Source organism: Thermobia domestica, chromosome 11 (genome assembly GCF_964235325.1).
Source record: "Thermobia domestica chromosome 11, izTheDome1.hap1.1, whole genome shotgun sequence".
Lineage (NCBI taxonomy): Eukaryota > Metazoa > Arthropoda > Insecta > Zygentoma > Lepismatidae > Thermobia > Thermobia domestica.
In genome coordinates this window covers 147,132,949-147,150,213 of record NC_137464.1, presented here as the reverse complement: position 1 = coordinate 147,150,213, position 17,265 = coordinate 147,132,949, and the positions used below count along the sequence as shown (strand labels likewise).

General features: G+C 34.5%; 1 protein-coding gene across 2 annotated transcripts in view; it reads right to left on the bottom strand.

Annotated features, from left to right (window-relative positions):
* Positions 1-632: 632 nt before the first annotated feature.
* The window catches only part of LOC145664480 (uncharacterized), a 98,798-nt gene continuing 82,165 nt past the window's right edge, over positions 633-17,265 (bottom strand). The window contains exon 3 of one of the 2 annotated variants that reach the window (XM_081731196.1): positions 633-2,018. In XM_081731196.1, coding sequence (XP_081587322.1) covers positions 2,006-2,018 — 13 coding nt within the window. In that variant the 3' untranslated portion in view covers positions 633-2,005. The remainder of the gene's footprint in view (positions 2,019-17,265) is intronic. The other variant, XM_081731197.1, reaches the window with a different exon arrangement.

Sequence of the window (17,265 nt, the reverse complement as noted above, 5' to 3'; positions counted from 1 at the left end):
ACATATAATATGGTTCACAGAATGATTAATAAATCTAATCTAATCTACCACACTTTCAGAAGAGTCCTTTGACCGAGAGATGCATCAGTTGTATTCCTAGAGAAGAGAGTGTACCAAAAACCCAAAACTTTCCGGGACCAACCCCCTTCCAACTTTAGCAGAGGGTTTTTGTTATAGTGAGTCCATAATGCTCTCACATGATTATTGATTCTCTTTATGTTTGACACAGAAAGGAATCAACTTCAATGAACATTTTTTTCCTTGAAGGCATTTTGAATATTATAGTGTGTGCAAAGATTTTTATTATTTTTTAAATGTCTGTTCTGATGGAAGAAGTTGGATCTGTTCGAAAGTAACTAAAGACAACCATTGCATTGAAGATAAAAACAACGTATTTGCTCGACACATGTTCGACTATTTGTTCAATGTTGGAAATGACTACGGTATTCTCCTGTAGTTTTATTTTTGTACATTGTAATCTGTACATTGTTTTAGTTTCTTTTTCAAATATAATTACGTATTCTAATAATTTACTCTAATATATAGGTAGTTGACAATATCTGTATTTGTGAATCAGATCTGTATAAGTTCCTTTACTATCAGAGAAATGATACTAACTGAATTAAGTGTATTTATTCTGATTTATTTATTTCACTCTAAGTTCAGGAATTGACATTAAAGAATAGATAATATGCATAATCTTACATTTCAACATTCAAACCTATGGTGGAAATATACATACAATACGGAAGATATATATATAAACGAAATATACAGGGTTATTAAAATACAGTAATTGCAATTATAGTTTTACATAATTAAAAAATACAACAAATGTATCATATAAATGAGTATGACACATCAAGAAAAATAGAACTCAGATTTAGAAAACATTACATTAAAACTAAATAATATGTTAATTAGTTGTATCCTTCACCTCTTCACACAGCGTTGATGATAACATCTTAGGAACTACCTTGAAAAGATAAAATAAAAACGTAGAAAACCAAATTGATGAAGTTGAGCCAAAAATTGGAAAATTTTGTAATAATTACTTTTTTGAGATAAATTAATGGGATTAGTTTATTACCTACGTGCTTCTCGTATGAATATCAGGTATTGCTTTAGACCAGAGCAATTTCCCATACTTAACAGCACTACGATCAAGAAGCAATAACTCTTGTTACGTGTAATACAATGTAATCTTCTCTCCTATTCTCTAACGAGGTGATAAAGGCACAAGTAGCCAATAGATAGTAAATATGAAGTTCTGATTTACAAAATGTTCACCTACAAATAGTTCAATATGGGATCCAAATTCCATGAGCAAATCACCTAATACGTCGAAGCGTTAGGCTGAATAACAATTCAACCACGAGTTTTTTTTTTTCGTTAACAAAACTGCAAGAAGCAATCTGACACACTCCAGGTAAAGGTTCACTCATGGTTTCATTCAAGAACTATTGTACGTATTACATGTCTATATAGTAGCAAAGCTAATACAGTATCTTCTACAATAAACAAATGACACCATTGTACTGGGACATGGGATTTTGTACATTACACATAATTCAAGATGCATACATGCAATACAGAGTACAATCAGCGAAGTTTAGAACTCACAGACATTGATAAGAATATTACTAATAAACAAATATTTCGATGGTGGCAGATACTTTTTTTCTTTGATTGTATTCACGATGTCAAAATACATGCTCATAGAAATTTTCATAACTCGACTGCGATTGATTTAGTAGAAAAATGCATTTAACAGTCCCGTTCATTATAAGATTTTCTTCTGGCATAATCATAGACTTCTGCCAAAACACAGATAACTGAATTAATTAAAGTAGAGAAATTATTTGTGCTCCATTTGAGTTGCTATTAAGTGGTCTTTTCTTCTGTAGAAGTCTGGTTGAAATACTTCCAGAAGCAGACAAATAAAGGGAAATTTAGAAACTTCTTCGACAAAAATCTTCCTTTTCTTATTTTATTCGCTTGTAACTCAGTAATATTTGCTGGGAAGTAAACAAGAAAGAATCAAAGCATACTCAGATAAAATTCAATTATACTGTGTGAATTTTTCTCAATTTTTTAACAGTACAGGAGAACAAGTACAGTATGTATTTACCTATAACAAAAAAGTAGAAAACTGAATATGGTAAAGTGGAATATAACACACGTTCATTCATGCACGTTCTAATTGTAGTGTTGGTAGTATGGTTTAATAACAAAGGTTAATTAGACCTTCTCTTCGGTATAAATCTAGTTTGAATTCTCCCAAAAACAATAAAACAAAAGAGAGAAGTTTTTGAAATTTACCGACGAAAATGCTGGTTTCCTGATTTTATTCACTTTTAACATAACATTTCCTTTTATATACATATATACAGTCTAATGATTATGTCAGCAGAGCGTAAATATTATATTTGACATCGGTGATACCCTCCCCCCCCAAAAAAAAATTACTTTCAGCCACCGCATTTAGTCTCTTCTGGTAATTTGCACAAACGTAGGAAATATTCCATACTTTCCCTCAGATACTACAAAAGTTTCTAACACAAACCTTTGCGGTATATTAAGGTATGCTCATTTTTCATTTTTGTTTTTATTCTTATTTATTTACATATCTGAGAGACAGAACGGCTCAATAGAACCAAACGAAATATCAACATGGTTTTTTTTAAATACATTTACAAAGAAAATTTTATTCTAAATAACTTTTGGGCGATTAATCAACGGAGTTAGTTTATTAACTTCACGCTTCTAGTTTGAACCTGAGGCATAGCTTTGAATCAAAGTAATTTCTCGTACTTAATAGCGAGCAATAACTCTTGTTATACGCCATACAATTTAATCTTCTTTCTGTTAATTTCTACTCTCTAACGAGATAGTAAATAGGAAATATTCGAAATATCCCTCCATTACTTTCTTTTTGTATGTTGTGCCCCAGTATAATATGATTAAAAGATAACACACTTAACTGCAATTGAAATGAGATGCAGATTGAACTTGGAATTTATATGAATAATTTATCATTGACTTAAAATTATTGTTATGTTCTCTATAAATTGTATCATTGAAGTCGAGAATGGAGTTGTCAATTATCAAATAAAGTGGCGAAAGCTGATTTAATAGCCAACTGGTAATCATTACCTCTCACACTAATTTTAATGATGATTTGAAATTATATCTGTTCGTCTGTGTATTATTTGTACTGGAATGAACTACCTGAACATTCTATTCTTTTTCAAACTAGAAAAAATAGCAATTAGCAGAAATTAGACTTTAGTTCAAGTAAAAATCTACACTATTCAAAGTATTGCAATATCAATTTACGTATCATAAAGCAGTGTTTTTCAAAGTGTGGCTAGCGAACCATTGGTGGGTCGCGATAAGTTTTCCCTTTTAATTATGAAAATTTTATTTTGATGAAGAAACATATGTTAGGAAGTACTATTTAGAAAATGAAAATTGGAAACGATTGTTAATGAGGTGAAGAGTAAGTGGTTATTCAGAGCCCTGCCCTGTTGTAAAGTCAGTAGAGATGCTGAGTTAGGATGGAAAGACAGTGGATGAGTTTAAGGTGGATCACTACCCGGAAGTCAGTATATGCATTAGTTCATTGCCTTAACCAACGCGTAAAGAAATGGCACATATTATAAGTATTACACTATAAAATAGAGTTATGCGTCAGCTACAACATGAGATACTATTTTCTGTGCTTATGTTTTCTGTTAGCTAAAAAAGTAATATATAAGAGGAAAATTTGATCAGTTTTAAGATGAGTACACAAGATGGCGCCTGCTGTACGATTTTTCTACTCCTGTGCTCAGTTTTATGAAATTTTTACTTACAAGCATAAATTATTTTACAAGTAGTTGTCTCATTACGGAATATGGATATTATATTACCGTTTTTCGTGTTATATTTTACATTTTATTCAAATATTATTTTGCGTGTACGGAAATAGTTTCAACGGCTGAATCTCATGCTTACGCAGGACGCCATATTGCTACGTTGCCATACTTACATGTGTACTTTTGCAGTCACAGTAGTAGGGCAATTCCTTGTTAGCGTTTGAAGTCCAGAGGCGAAATCTGTCAATTGTGACAAAACTATTATAGTTAATAAAAGTGGAAAATGGGGAAACGGAAGGAATCATATATATATAAAAGAAAAATCCAACTCTAAGTAAAAGATCGAAGAGCCAAAGGAAGCAAAGAGAAAGGGAGAATAAATTGAAGAAACAGCTAAGCACTTTTCAATTTTTAACTGTTTGTTTCCACGTAATACAAAAATAATAATACAAAGATAGTTTATTTTGATGATCATTTTGAACGTTAAATATGTAGCCTAATATGTGTTATTTCTTTTTCTTCTGTTCTTTCCTTTCCTTCTTTCTTTATTTTTTTTCTGAAACTTAATTTGCTTAGGTAAAATATTATATCTTCTTGAAAATAATCTATATATGTTTTTGAGCTTTCATACATACACGAATAGTTGCCTGAACCCGTTAGTGAAAAATAGTAATTAATTCCACTTACTAGGGAAGGTCGTGGAGTGTTACTCTGACATCATATTGATACTATGCTCAGTCGACTCCTTTTTACATATGAAACAATTAGGCAACCGGAGAAATCTCGATCGCAAGCTTGTTCGAATTATGAGCGTTAAAATTTCAAAATTGAACAGATTTTGAAAAAAATTTGAAGAAACCATTTTTTGAGATACACGCTTCATTTTTTGTACTGGGGTGTTTCTTGGGTACTCGACGGAATGGTGAGGTCAAAACGTACGCATTTTGCAAGATAAGAGAACGTATTGGGGAAGGGTTGAAGGGTAATGGCGTCTTACAACTTGCAAATTGTATCCTATTTGGCACACCGGATAAATAGGCTAATAAAATTTATTTGAAACCAACTGTATTGTCATTCAAATGTCACTTTCTGTGTTGCCACCTAAACATTAAAAAATGACATTTGTCTCCGAGAACGCTTAGCCGCGGAACTAACTTCAACGGGACTTCCAACCCAGCCAGCCTCTGTGCATTGTGGAAAAAATGAAATATTTTAGTTTAACATCCGATGATCATACCCTTTAGGCTAAGGAAGACGATGATTAAGGAAGTGAATGATGATAGAAGAATTGATGGAATGAGAAGGGAGGAAACAGGAGTACCCCGAGAAAATCCATGGACATGATGGTACCCATTGTGGAAGACGGTGTTTCAATATTTCATCGCTAGCCATTTTTTAAAATTTTCAACGGATTTCAATGGCGATTGTTTGAAAATAGTGGCCAAACTTCAGACAATATTTTACGGTATTTAGCGAGAAATGTAACCAAAAAACAAACAATCGGCTAGAGATGATGTATGCAAACAGCGATTTTCTAGAGAATAAAAGTCACCTGGTCACAACTTTGAGCGCACATTCCCGCTAACCATTTTTTTCTTCTTTAAATTTTTCGGTCTATTTTCTCGTTGAATATCTGAAAATATTTCCTGGAGTTTGACCAATATTTCCCCATAATCGACATTAAATTGCTGAAAACTAAGCACATGGCTAGCGATAATGTATTCGAACATATTCTGCGATGCATAAGCATAGGCCGACAGGATTCGGAGTACCGCGGTAGGGTAAGCCTGTCTGGCGCTGCTCGAGCTGTTTGGACCTAGTTACAGAAGGGGAAGAACCAGACCAGTAGTCAGTTCAAAAATTCAGGGGAGCGGTAGAAGTTAGGGAGGTTGGTCCAACCATATTATAGTTCATCACCATATTATTGTTCATTTGCAAGCTTATCGTGAAAATTTTAGGGGAACAGTAAAAATTTAGGGGGAGCCCGGCTCCCTAGACCCCTCGAGGATACGGACATGGGAAGAACACAACAATATAGATCATCACAAGTTTAATTATGAATATCACATCGTTCTTCATTGAAGTTTGCACGCCTGGCAAAGCGTTTCGAAGACAAATGTGATTGTTCAATTTGAAGGTGCACAGGAAAGTGATATTTGAATAACAATATAGTCGAATAGGGGTATCAAATACATTTTATTAGCCTATTGGCCCCAGGGGTAAAAGTGAAGGAGAATGCGGGAACGCCGTAACCCCACCTAGAAAAAATTAAGGCAGACAGGGGAACCAAGGTTACTAGAAGGAAAGGTTGAGCTATACGCACAGACGCTTCGCTCCTCGTTTTGCGTGACGTCACCAGCGAGGAGCAGCAAGTAGGTATAGAGGTGTACAAAGCAGCAGCTTTTTTCTTTCTTTATGCATAACATTTTCGCTGTTACAACATTCTCCTACACACAAACTACAATTAAATAAATAAATAAATAATAAATAAGCAAGCAATAAATAGAACATCTTCTTAACGCAATTTATATTATGGAAAATTAACGATGTATTGTGTTGCATGATCATTTATTTATTTTTGATGAGATAGATAATTGTTGAATTATAATTACATTTTAAATGTATTTATATCTGAAATGTTGCTGTGAATGTATTTAAGCAAAGTTGCAGATAAATACCGTATGTGTTTTACCAGAGTAATCTCTGAAATTTTCGGTGCCTGGAGTTAAAGTAATTGCAGACCCAATGATAAGGTGAGTTCCACACCCGGCATAAATAGATTACTTTGTGATCACTGATAAGAATATCTCAATAAATACTTAAAACCATGGATAATAATAATAATAATAATAATAATAATAATAATAATAATAATAATAATAATAATAATAATAATAATAATAATTGATCGTAAATGCATTCAGTTGCGGAAGCCCTTTGATACCTAGCAATTTATTTTGTTCAATATACGGCACTCAGGCTTAAAGTTTAAAATTGCCAATTCATATCTTCTCCACATGATTATTAAAACGGAACTCATCCGTTTCAAACGTCATGTCGACTATCCATCACAGATTATATTCAATGTAACCATTGTTGACGCTATGATTGCACTTCGTGACATTAATAGTACACAGTCCGGAAAAATGTATTTGGTTTATATCTAAATATTTGTATGCTAACTAGTGTTACGAATCTAGACGAGACGAGAAATTAGATTTTCTCGTCTTGTAGAATCGATTTTCGAAAAAAGCTCTTTTCTTCTCGCCTCGAAGTTTCTCTAGCCTCTTGTATAAATTTGTGTACAAAATTTGTCCTGACTTCCTAAAGTCTCGAGAGATCCACGAAGGATGAGATATAACAACAGTTAAACCATATTTGTTATTGGGGTATATTGTGTAATGACTTGTGTATCTTTGAATGCTCTTAATTAATTGCGTTCTTACAATCAGTTTATCAATTTATAGTTTTTTCATTTTTTTTTCACGATGAACCATGCAGCACTAAACCGGTGTTTAAGGTTTAATGCTTGGGTGAACTCGTGTTGCCAATGAGACTCGGTGAAGTTTCTCATCTTGCCTCGTAAACGAGACGAGAACTCCCATATTTTTAATTTTAAATGAATTTAAAAGATTCTTCTCGTCTCGAATTGCAGACGAGGCGAATCATTTCTCGCCTCGGTCTCGTCTCGTGGACAACACTAATCTCAACAATGAATTAGAAATAGTTAACCTGCTAGTTTTCCTCAACGGTCAAACTCTTCCATTCTGTGGTGCAAGGCGTGGGGCATTCACCCCACCTGTTCTACCCACACGACGTCCCGGAGTTTTATTCTGATTTCTAACTTAAATAAACATCTAGAGGACCAATAAGCAGAAAAAATATCGAAAAATAATTTTAAATTATGAACTTCATGCATACATAGAAATTTATGAAAAAGAATAAGGAAAATAAACTTACTTTATTTTACTTTGAAATCGGGAAATCGGCTCCCCCTAGAAAATTTTCTTCGGGTGTGTATGATCCTGACTGAGGACCTTTGTCTTTTCTTCACTATTTTGGCATGGAGGGACTAAAACTATCAGTTGGGTATGAATAGAGCAAACCAAAGGCGTATACATGCATAAAGAAATCGATTGATTGTACAATTGATAATAATTTAAAACAACTTTTAACTCTAAAAGAAACCGATGAAATATAAGTGTCACTGTTAATATTAAACAAACTGAAAATAGTTTCAAAAATGTATCGGTAAATATCGGTGTTTATTTGCCAATGCCGATACCGATACTCCCAAAAGTGGCTGATATTACCGATACCGATATATCGGTACATCCCTAATTCTATAATGTGGAACTCTTGGAGATGAAAGACAAATACACGTAAAAATACATATGTACACACGTACTCAAGTTCACACTATCTTGCAATATTACATGTCTGTACAGCCAAGCCCACGTAAAGAAATCTTCCGAGATATAGACCTTTTCTCTATTAAATAATATTCGTCCACGTACACCACTAGAAAAGAAAGCAACATAATTCAACATAGCAAAAACCCAAAATAAATAAAGAATTGTTTGTGGTCTTACTAGCAAATCTTCGCGCGCCAAGCAGACGACAAGCTCTAAGTTCCTCGCTGGTGACGTCACTGCGAAGAGAGCGTAAAAGTAGAGGTTCGGGACATAGGTTAAGAGCACCCCCTGAGGGGAACGGCGGGACGTCATGCCGCTACCTACCGTCCCCCCACCTTTTCAGATCTACTTTTACTACTGCTTGGCCCAGTATGCCAAATGGGAGGCAATTTGCAAGGTAAGACGCCATTACCCTTCACATCATTCCAAATAATTGCCCTTATCTTGCAAAATGCTTACGTTTTGATCTTACTACTGTGTTGGGTATCAAAACTGAAGTGTCTATCTCAAGAAATGGTACTTCAAACTTTCTGCAAAATCTGTTCAATTTTGAACTTTTAACGCTCATAATTCGAAAACGCTTGCGATCGAGGATTTCGCCGGTTGCCTAATTGTTTCGTATGTAAAAAGACGTCGACTGAGCATAATATCTAAACGAAGTCAGAGTAATATCCCGCGACCTTCTCTAGTTAGTATTGAAAAATTCATAAAACCGTAAAGCTTGATTTTTTTTTCTATAATGAAAAGAAAGTATTCAGACCCTATAGTTTCACTTGGGAAACGCAACCACTCATGTAGAAATGCAAATCCTTTTTCTACTCCGGAGCTGCAATGACTCCGTGGTAGAGCATTGACATCTTGCATGCGGGGTCACTGGTTCGATCCCAGCTTAGAAGGTGAGCTTTTTGGTGGACACACGCCATGCGTGTGTGTGGATTTTCTGAGAGTTTCTCTTTGTGCTCCTACTTTCTCACTCTATCATTTAATTAATTCTTATAATCATCGTCTCGTTTAGCCTGGCATAACCTAGAGACATGAATGTTTTTTTTTTTTGTCCTGTAACGTCCTATCATTGTGCTTCGAAGGAAAGATAGAAGGTGAAGATGACAACGAATGAAATGGTTGAATGAAAGAAAGGGAGGGACCCGGAGAAAACTCCACTTATGGTTCGTCCACCACAAAGCTCACTTGGCGCCAAAAACCTGACCCACCAGAAGTGACTGATCTATGTCTAGCTCTTATTGATCCAATATTCTGACGAATATTGTCCGTGAATTCCGAATTCTAAGTGATACGTTTACCGCTTGCGGTTTCAACATAAGAATAAGGAGCGGAGATGGAACCCATGCTTGAGACGCTCAATCTATATCAACAAATAATTTCTTGTTATGGCTTACTATTGCTTTTGCTCTATTGAAATATAAATTGAAAGTGTGATAAGGGGCAATGCAAAGTGACTGGATGAAGTAGCTACAATCATTGGCATAAGTCACTGCTCAATCTGTAACATTATCCACGATATGCTCAGATTTCGGAATGCGTGTGCCAGGATGGTATCACGCCAGTTGATAGACGAACTGAAGCACCGATGTGTTGATGTGTCACGAGATTTTGCTACGCCGTAAACGAGAAGGTAGTGACTTTCAAAAGAGATTCGTTACTGGGTATGAAACATGGGTGCACTATTACATTCCGTAAGTAAGAAAGCGAGCATGCAATGGCAGTATCCATTATCGGACACAACCCTCTACAGGGAAGTTAGTACTTTCTTCTGGGACCAAAAGGGTGACATTTTGGAGCGTTACAGCATAGGGAACGCATAGTCAATAACATCTTGTATTCCGATCTCCAAAAGGATCCTAAACTTTCTATACGGAGTAACACGGACTTCTGAAAACAAATTTCCTCTATAACATAACAATACTCGGCCTCATACTACTGCCTGTGCAATGGCTGCGATCATTGAAAATTTTCATTTCATCCTCCTTTCGTATCGAATCTCGCCTCAGTGGTGAAAAGCACTAAAGAGAAAGAAGTTGCAATCTGATGAAGTGATGCAACGAATGGTGTATGACTGATTACGTATCCAATCACACACACAAAAAAATCTTTAGAGGCATTTGGACACTTTGTAATTAATGGGAAACTTATATTGAGCGTAGAGTGGATTGTGTAGAAAAATGAAATTCATTTGTTCCATACTCACACAATATTTTCCTTTTTTTAAGTTTTAAAGGCTTTTTGACACCTCGTAACACTAGAAAAATGTTGTTTCCGTAAGTACCGGATATGGAAGTGGAGATACAATTTTAACAACCGGTTCCAAGAACCTGAGAAATTTTAATAACCGGTTCGTGCGAACTAGGTGAATGACACCATTGAGTAAGGCATTCAACTTACAAAATATATGCACTGGGGAACACAACTTAAAATACCTGCACGGGAATACAACTGACAAAATATCACGCTTGAAAGAACTAAGTCTGTTTTGTTGATAAGATCGGATTTTTGTAATGGTTTTGTATTTGTATACTTATTCTTAATTTGCACCTTTGAGACATCTAGTTATAGATAAACGTATATCTTTGTAATTTGCAGAGAAAATTTTACTATAAAAGTAGTTTTCGTTACCCCTAAATGCAGTTTGAGTCGAATTTTGTCCAGAAAACGCTGGAATGTTAGCCATGATATTTAAGCCCTTAAAGTAAAGCTGCTCCAAGGATTGCAACTTCGCCTATAAAATAACAGTTTTGAACAGACTAAGAATCTGTTTTGTCCTATCTACCTAGGTAATGATTTTGTATTTGTACACGTATCCTTAATCTGCACTATAGAGGCATCTAATTATAAATAAATGTATAACGTTTAACTGCCGTTTTCTAAGAAACTATTACCATAGAAATGATATAATTTTTCCCTAAATGCAAATTGAGTTGCCCGTTGACCAGAAAACAATGGAATTTTAGCCATGATATATTAAATCTCTAATTTAGAGATAAGTTTTACACAAAGGATTACAACCACGCTTATAAAACACCATTTTTGAGCGTACTGAGAGTCTGTTTTGTCCAAAAGATGAAATTTATGTAATGATTTTGTATTAGTATAGGCATTCTTAATTTCACCATAAAGACATCTAGTTTGAGAGATACGCATAACGTTTCCTGAGTTGAAAAATCATTTTTGATCAAAGAATATAATTAAATCATATTTTAAAGCAGGCAGTATTGAGTAAAATGAAAATAAAAGCTCTCATTTCTCTTTGTTGTAAATCATGTATAAAATGCGACCGTGTCTAAACACTCTTCTACCCGTAACTCATGTGGCAACATCGCATGTATCGCAATGTGCTCTGCCATCTAGTGAGAAAGTTTTACCCTAATGGTGACTAGCGATCCAGCTTAAGTCAGTCATTGGGTAGGGCATTATGTCGGGAATAGTGGTAGTTCTGTGTTACCTTTCTTTGAAAACCCTTTAACCCTCTTTGGGCATGCGTACAATTTCATGTAACATATACAGTTATTCAGCAAGAAATTTACATTACACTTGCTCGATCGTCACCGACTGATATTCTCGTACGGACAGGGCTACTATACTGCATTTGAATAAAGGTAAGTGGGCCACAAAATACTTTTTATTATTTAATGTGGGTCGCAGTAACAACAAGTTTGAGAACTACTGTCATAAAGGATATATAGTACATATTTTCTATAGTCTCGCTTCCCATTGTTTTCTCTCTTCTGTCAGGGACATATTAAAGAATTTATCCAATGATGTTTCTCGCAATATATATATATATATATATATATATATATATATATATATATATATATATATATATATATATATATAGAGAGAGAGAGAGAGAGAGAGAGAGAGACAGAGAGTGAGTAAGGTTAGAAGGTATACGCTATCAACTTCAACTTACTTCCGTAAAAATCTATGTAATAAATATAGGATTATCTAATAAATAATTCGGAATGTAGTATATTAGATGCTTTTCATATAAAGGAAATAGAATTAGAGGAGATTGAGCAGGCTATTAAAGCGCTGAAACCTAAAATATCTTGTAGTATAGATGGCATTCCACCGTATGTGGTGAAGGGCTGTTTAGATATATTCAAGTATCCACTCCATATTATTTTTAATCTTGTCATGAAAACCAATATATTTCCGAATAAATGGAAAGAAGGTCTTATTTGCCCTATTCCAAAATCCGGAAACACGAATGAGATAGAGAACTTCAGACTCGTAGCCATCCTATCTCCATTCGGCAAAGTTCTTGAAACCATATTATACAACAGAATTTTAAACCATGTAAAGCCGGTCATATCTGAATATCAACACGGATTTTTAAGGAATAAATCAACAACAACCAATCTAGCAATAGTAACGGATTACATAGCGCGAGAATTAGACAAAGGCGGTCAAGTGGACGTCATTTATACGGATTTCAGTAAGGCTTTCGACAGATTTGACCATGACGTGCTACTACAGAAATTGATATCTTTCAATTTTTCTGAACGAGCAATAGAGTACTTCGCTTCCTACTTGTACAATCGAAGGCAAGCTGTCTCTTACAAGGGATATATTACCACGTAACTTACCACATTATCAGGTGTTCCTCAAGGATCCCATTTAGGTCCGCTATTATTTCTTCTTGTAATTAATGATATTTCAACCTACGTTAAAAACTTTCACTTTCTGTTGTTTGCCGATGATCTCAAATTATATTCTAAAATTAGCACAATGGATGACTGCACACAACTCAAGCAGGATTTACAGGGTGTTGAGCAATGGTGTGATAAAAACAAACTTTCATTGAATATCTCTAAATGCAAGTCTTTATCGTTCTCAAGAAAAGAAAATCCCATCAATTATCTGTATATAATTAATGGCATATCTCTGTGTAAACCAAATTCAGTTAAAGATTTAGGAGTTTTTTTTGATTCAAAATTGACCTTCCCTCATCACATCGATGCAATCTCTAACGCTGCATTCAGAAACCTCGGCTTTATCTATAGAATGGGTAAAGAATTTAGAAGGGGTCAACATTCATTAAACTTTATAATTTGTACGTAAGGTCCCGATTAGAATATGCGTGCGTTATTTGGACACCGAATGTAAATAAATACTAACAAGCAATAGAAAACACACAATTTAAATTTCTAAAAATGCTTACGTACAAGAAAACAGCTTTCTATCCCAAACAGGTTCCCTACGTAGACTTAGTAAGGAGTTTGAATTTCCTAACCTTGACGAATCGACGAAAGATGTTTGATTTACTATTTATATATAAAATATTAAATAATAAAATTGACTGTCCAGACTACTCACGAAAGTATATCTGAGCGTTCCAACAGGCAGAACAAGAGCAGGGAATACTGGTATATTTTTCTGTGAAAGGGCACGAACAAATATTCTCAGTAAATCTCCGCTGTGGAGAATGTGTGACTCTTACAATGAATTAAGTCATAAAACTAATGTTTTAGATATATTCAGTATGTCAGAATATGTATTCAGAATCAGGATTACTACCGAGTACCTGACACTCGAAGTGAATTGATTAATTGTACGGATAAATGTATAAAGGTCTATGTATGTATTATACGACACTATAACTAGGCATTAAGCCTGTTGTGTTGTTTTTCTAAATAAATAAATAAATGGCTTTGTTGTCAAGGGTTAACGGGCTAAGATTATGTTTACTTTCAATTGAAGGAAGACTCAAACATAGAAATTAATACTAATATAATATGTTCAAAATTTCAAGAGTAGATCAAGTTCCAAATAGATTTCTTAGAACTTTAAAAAATAACTTAGGAAAAGTAAATATCCTCAATTTTTCTCAAGATGCTTTACTATGTAACCGGATACCTTTCTCTAAATTGAGTCTTTCTAAATTTGGGGACATACTTCTCTATTCAAAATTTATCCTTACATAGTATCTGTTTGACTACTTCTTTAATACCAATACAAATAACCACTGGAATGCTTGCTGATTACCTCAACTTCCAAGATCAACCTTCACAATTATAAGGATAAAGTTCATTCATTTTTTACCTTGTCTAACCACTGACCACCAGAAGAACTTCGTATGCTTGTATTCTTGTCACTCAAATTTTGATCTAGATAATGTAATGCTTAGTTTGCCAGTTATCATTCTTTCTATGGTATTAGTATGGATTGAGTTAACATTACATTTCATTGCAACATAAAGTTATCTTATGCCCTCCTTGGAAAAAGTTATTTCTGTGTTTGTTCCTTCACTGGAAGGCGATAATTAACAAAAGATAGGTCTCAATGTTTTTAAGAACTTACTAGATGATTGATAACTCTAGCAAGAGATTAATATCTTAAGTCGATGATATTAATTACGGAAGGAATTTATATCGTAGGAAATTCAGCCTCCCGCTACATCCCGGTAGTAATTTTTAGTAAAAGTAATAATTTTGTAGCCTACCGCCAGAGCCAGAGGTCGCGATATTTCTTTACAATTTCTAGAGGAAAGAGATCAAGCTCATTCTATTTCTAATCCAAGAATTAAACTAGACATTTAAAGATTTCGCTTGACCGATCTCTCAGAATCTCCAGCGAAAATACTAATTGAGGCCGTGATGGCTCAGCGGTCTATTGCTCACTCGTGGTGCCTGATGTTCCAGGTTCGATTCCAGGTCCTTCCAAATGATCTTTGTGGTAAACGTATGAGTGGGTTTCCTTGGGGTTCTTCCGTTTCCACTTACTTTTGGCATTTCACCATAATCATTCATCTCATCATTGCTTCCCTTAGCTTCGATGAATAATAATGGGACATGGAACGTTAACCTTAAAAAAAAAGAAAGCAAAGAAAAAGGAAGAAAAAACCATCTGTCTTGTTCTAGAGAGAATACTAAGCCAAATAGTTTATTTAAGAATACCAGCTATACAGGCCAGTAGAAATTGTAACCCTCAAGTTATTCTAGGAAACTATTGTGGAAATGAATAAGAGTAAACTTGGTATTTCGCTTGTAATTATGAATAGCCTTCTCCTCTCAAAAAGTCTTGTGACAACCCTAGCAAAATTTGCTGGCTACATTGTTGGACTGGGAGTAATTTTCATTACAATTATTTGGTTTTAGAAGTGTCTACTAGCATCTACTTACTTTCAACCAATCGTTTTCTGGTGATACAAGTACTTTTATATACATTTTTGCACTAAGTTAATGTTGAAGCTACAGGTGGTTCAAGACACTTGGCTATTTTACTGTACTATCCTCAATAGAAGGAAGACTAAACGGCTTGATTTACCACATTTATTTTCACATACTTAAAGTCGATGAGCTACTGAGAGTTTTTTTCTTCGTTCGTTAATACAAGTTAAAAGCTGACTTAATAACTACCAAGTAATGCTTGCCACCAGCTCTGTATCTCTCACTACGCCAAGATTATTATACCTAAAAGTATGCATATGCACTCCAACTATACATCACTAGTCAGACTAAAGTTGTATTCAATTTCAACTGGAATCCTTCGCCTATCCCACAGGGTAGTTGAAACACTTATTAAATTCTCTTTGGTATGTGCCATCACAGAAGGAATATATATTTTGAAATTTTACGTTGTTTCTGATCTCCAATAGTATTGCCCATATGGCAAGAAGTACATTTTCAAATTCGAGACGAGACAAGAAATATCTCTAGTCACGTGAGCAATACTAGTTCACTCATGTATTAGATCTTAAACACTGTTTTAGTGTTGCATGATACATAGTATAAAACCTATGACTTGGTAAAGTGATTACACGAACATAATGAAGAGTATTTATCAACCGTTGAAGATAAATGTTCATATTTATTATAGGAGCATATTTTGTAAGACTTTACAGAAGTCAATACATAATATACTCCAATAATAAATTTGATTTAAACGTTCTTATATCGCACCCTTCATCTACCTCGTGTTACGGGGAAAGATTCTGATAACTTCTTGATGAAATTAAAAAAAAAAACATGGCATATCTTTAGTACATAAATTTACAAAACGAGACGAGGCGAGAAAAGCTTTCCAGGAATCGAGATGAGACGAGAAAAATTCTTCGACAATCGAGACGAAATGAGAGTTCTGCAAGAATTTAAGAGAAGAAATGAGAGAACTTTATTTCTCGTGAGTCTTGTTTCGTGGGTAACACAAATTTCTAACAACTGCCTCGTCATCATGATGCAGCGCTGATTAAGAGTTATTCTAGAAAACATTATCTCAGAAATTTTATATAAATATTAGTCGCTAACTGGTTTTAGTTTTTGCTTGGCCTCTAAAATTTCAATGACGCTCTTTACGTCACGTACCTCATTTTTAGCCAACTCCTGGTTCTGAAATATTTATGAAAGCTGCCAAATTTTACTTGACTTCCGGTCAGTGTTGCTAATTTAGTTGGTTTATTATTTCTCCTTATTCACAGCATAAACAAAAATTCAAAGCGCGCCTGATCCAATGTCAGATTCTGGGTAGCAGAGCATTTTTTAGCGCACTACCGTGGTTTGGATTTCATCTTAAACAGTAGATTCACGTTTCATATAGGCTCAGTGCTAAAAATGGGACGTTAAACTTTAACAGGCAAACATTGAACAACATAATACAGTGAAAAGAAAGCACAATTGTACAAATCCGACACTGAAGTATTGTGAATAGTGGATACTTTTGTTTGAAGTCTAGCCTAATTTCTGCTTATTGCTCACTTTTCTAGGTAAAAATGAACAAAAAAAAAAAAAAAAAAAGAAAAATCAGCTGGCTCAATCCAGAACAAATGATACACGAACGATCGGATATAATTTTAAGTCATTATTAAAACACTTTGACGAATAGCGATTGCAAACTGCTATTAAGCAACCTTTGCTCGACTTGCAACTTTATTCGACCATTGTATACTCCAGTTGCGAGAATTTGAACAGTACAATCTACCACAATTTAGCGTAATCCTTTTTACTTACCCTCCCAGTGCCAACCTGTCTACG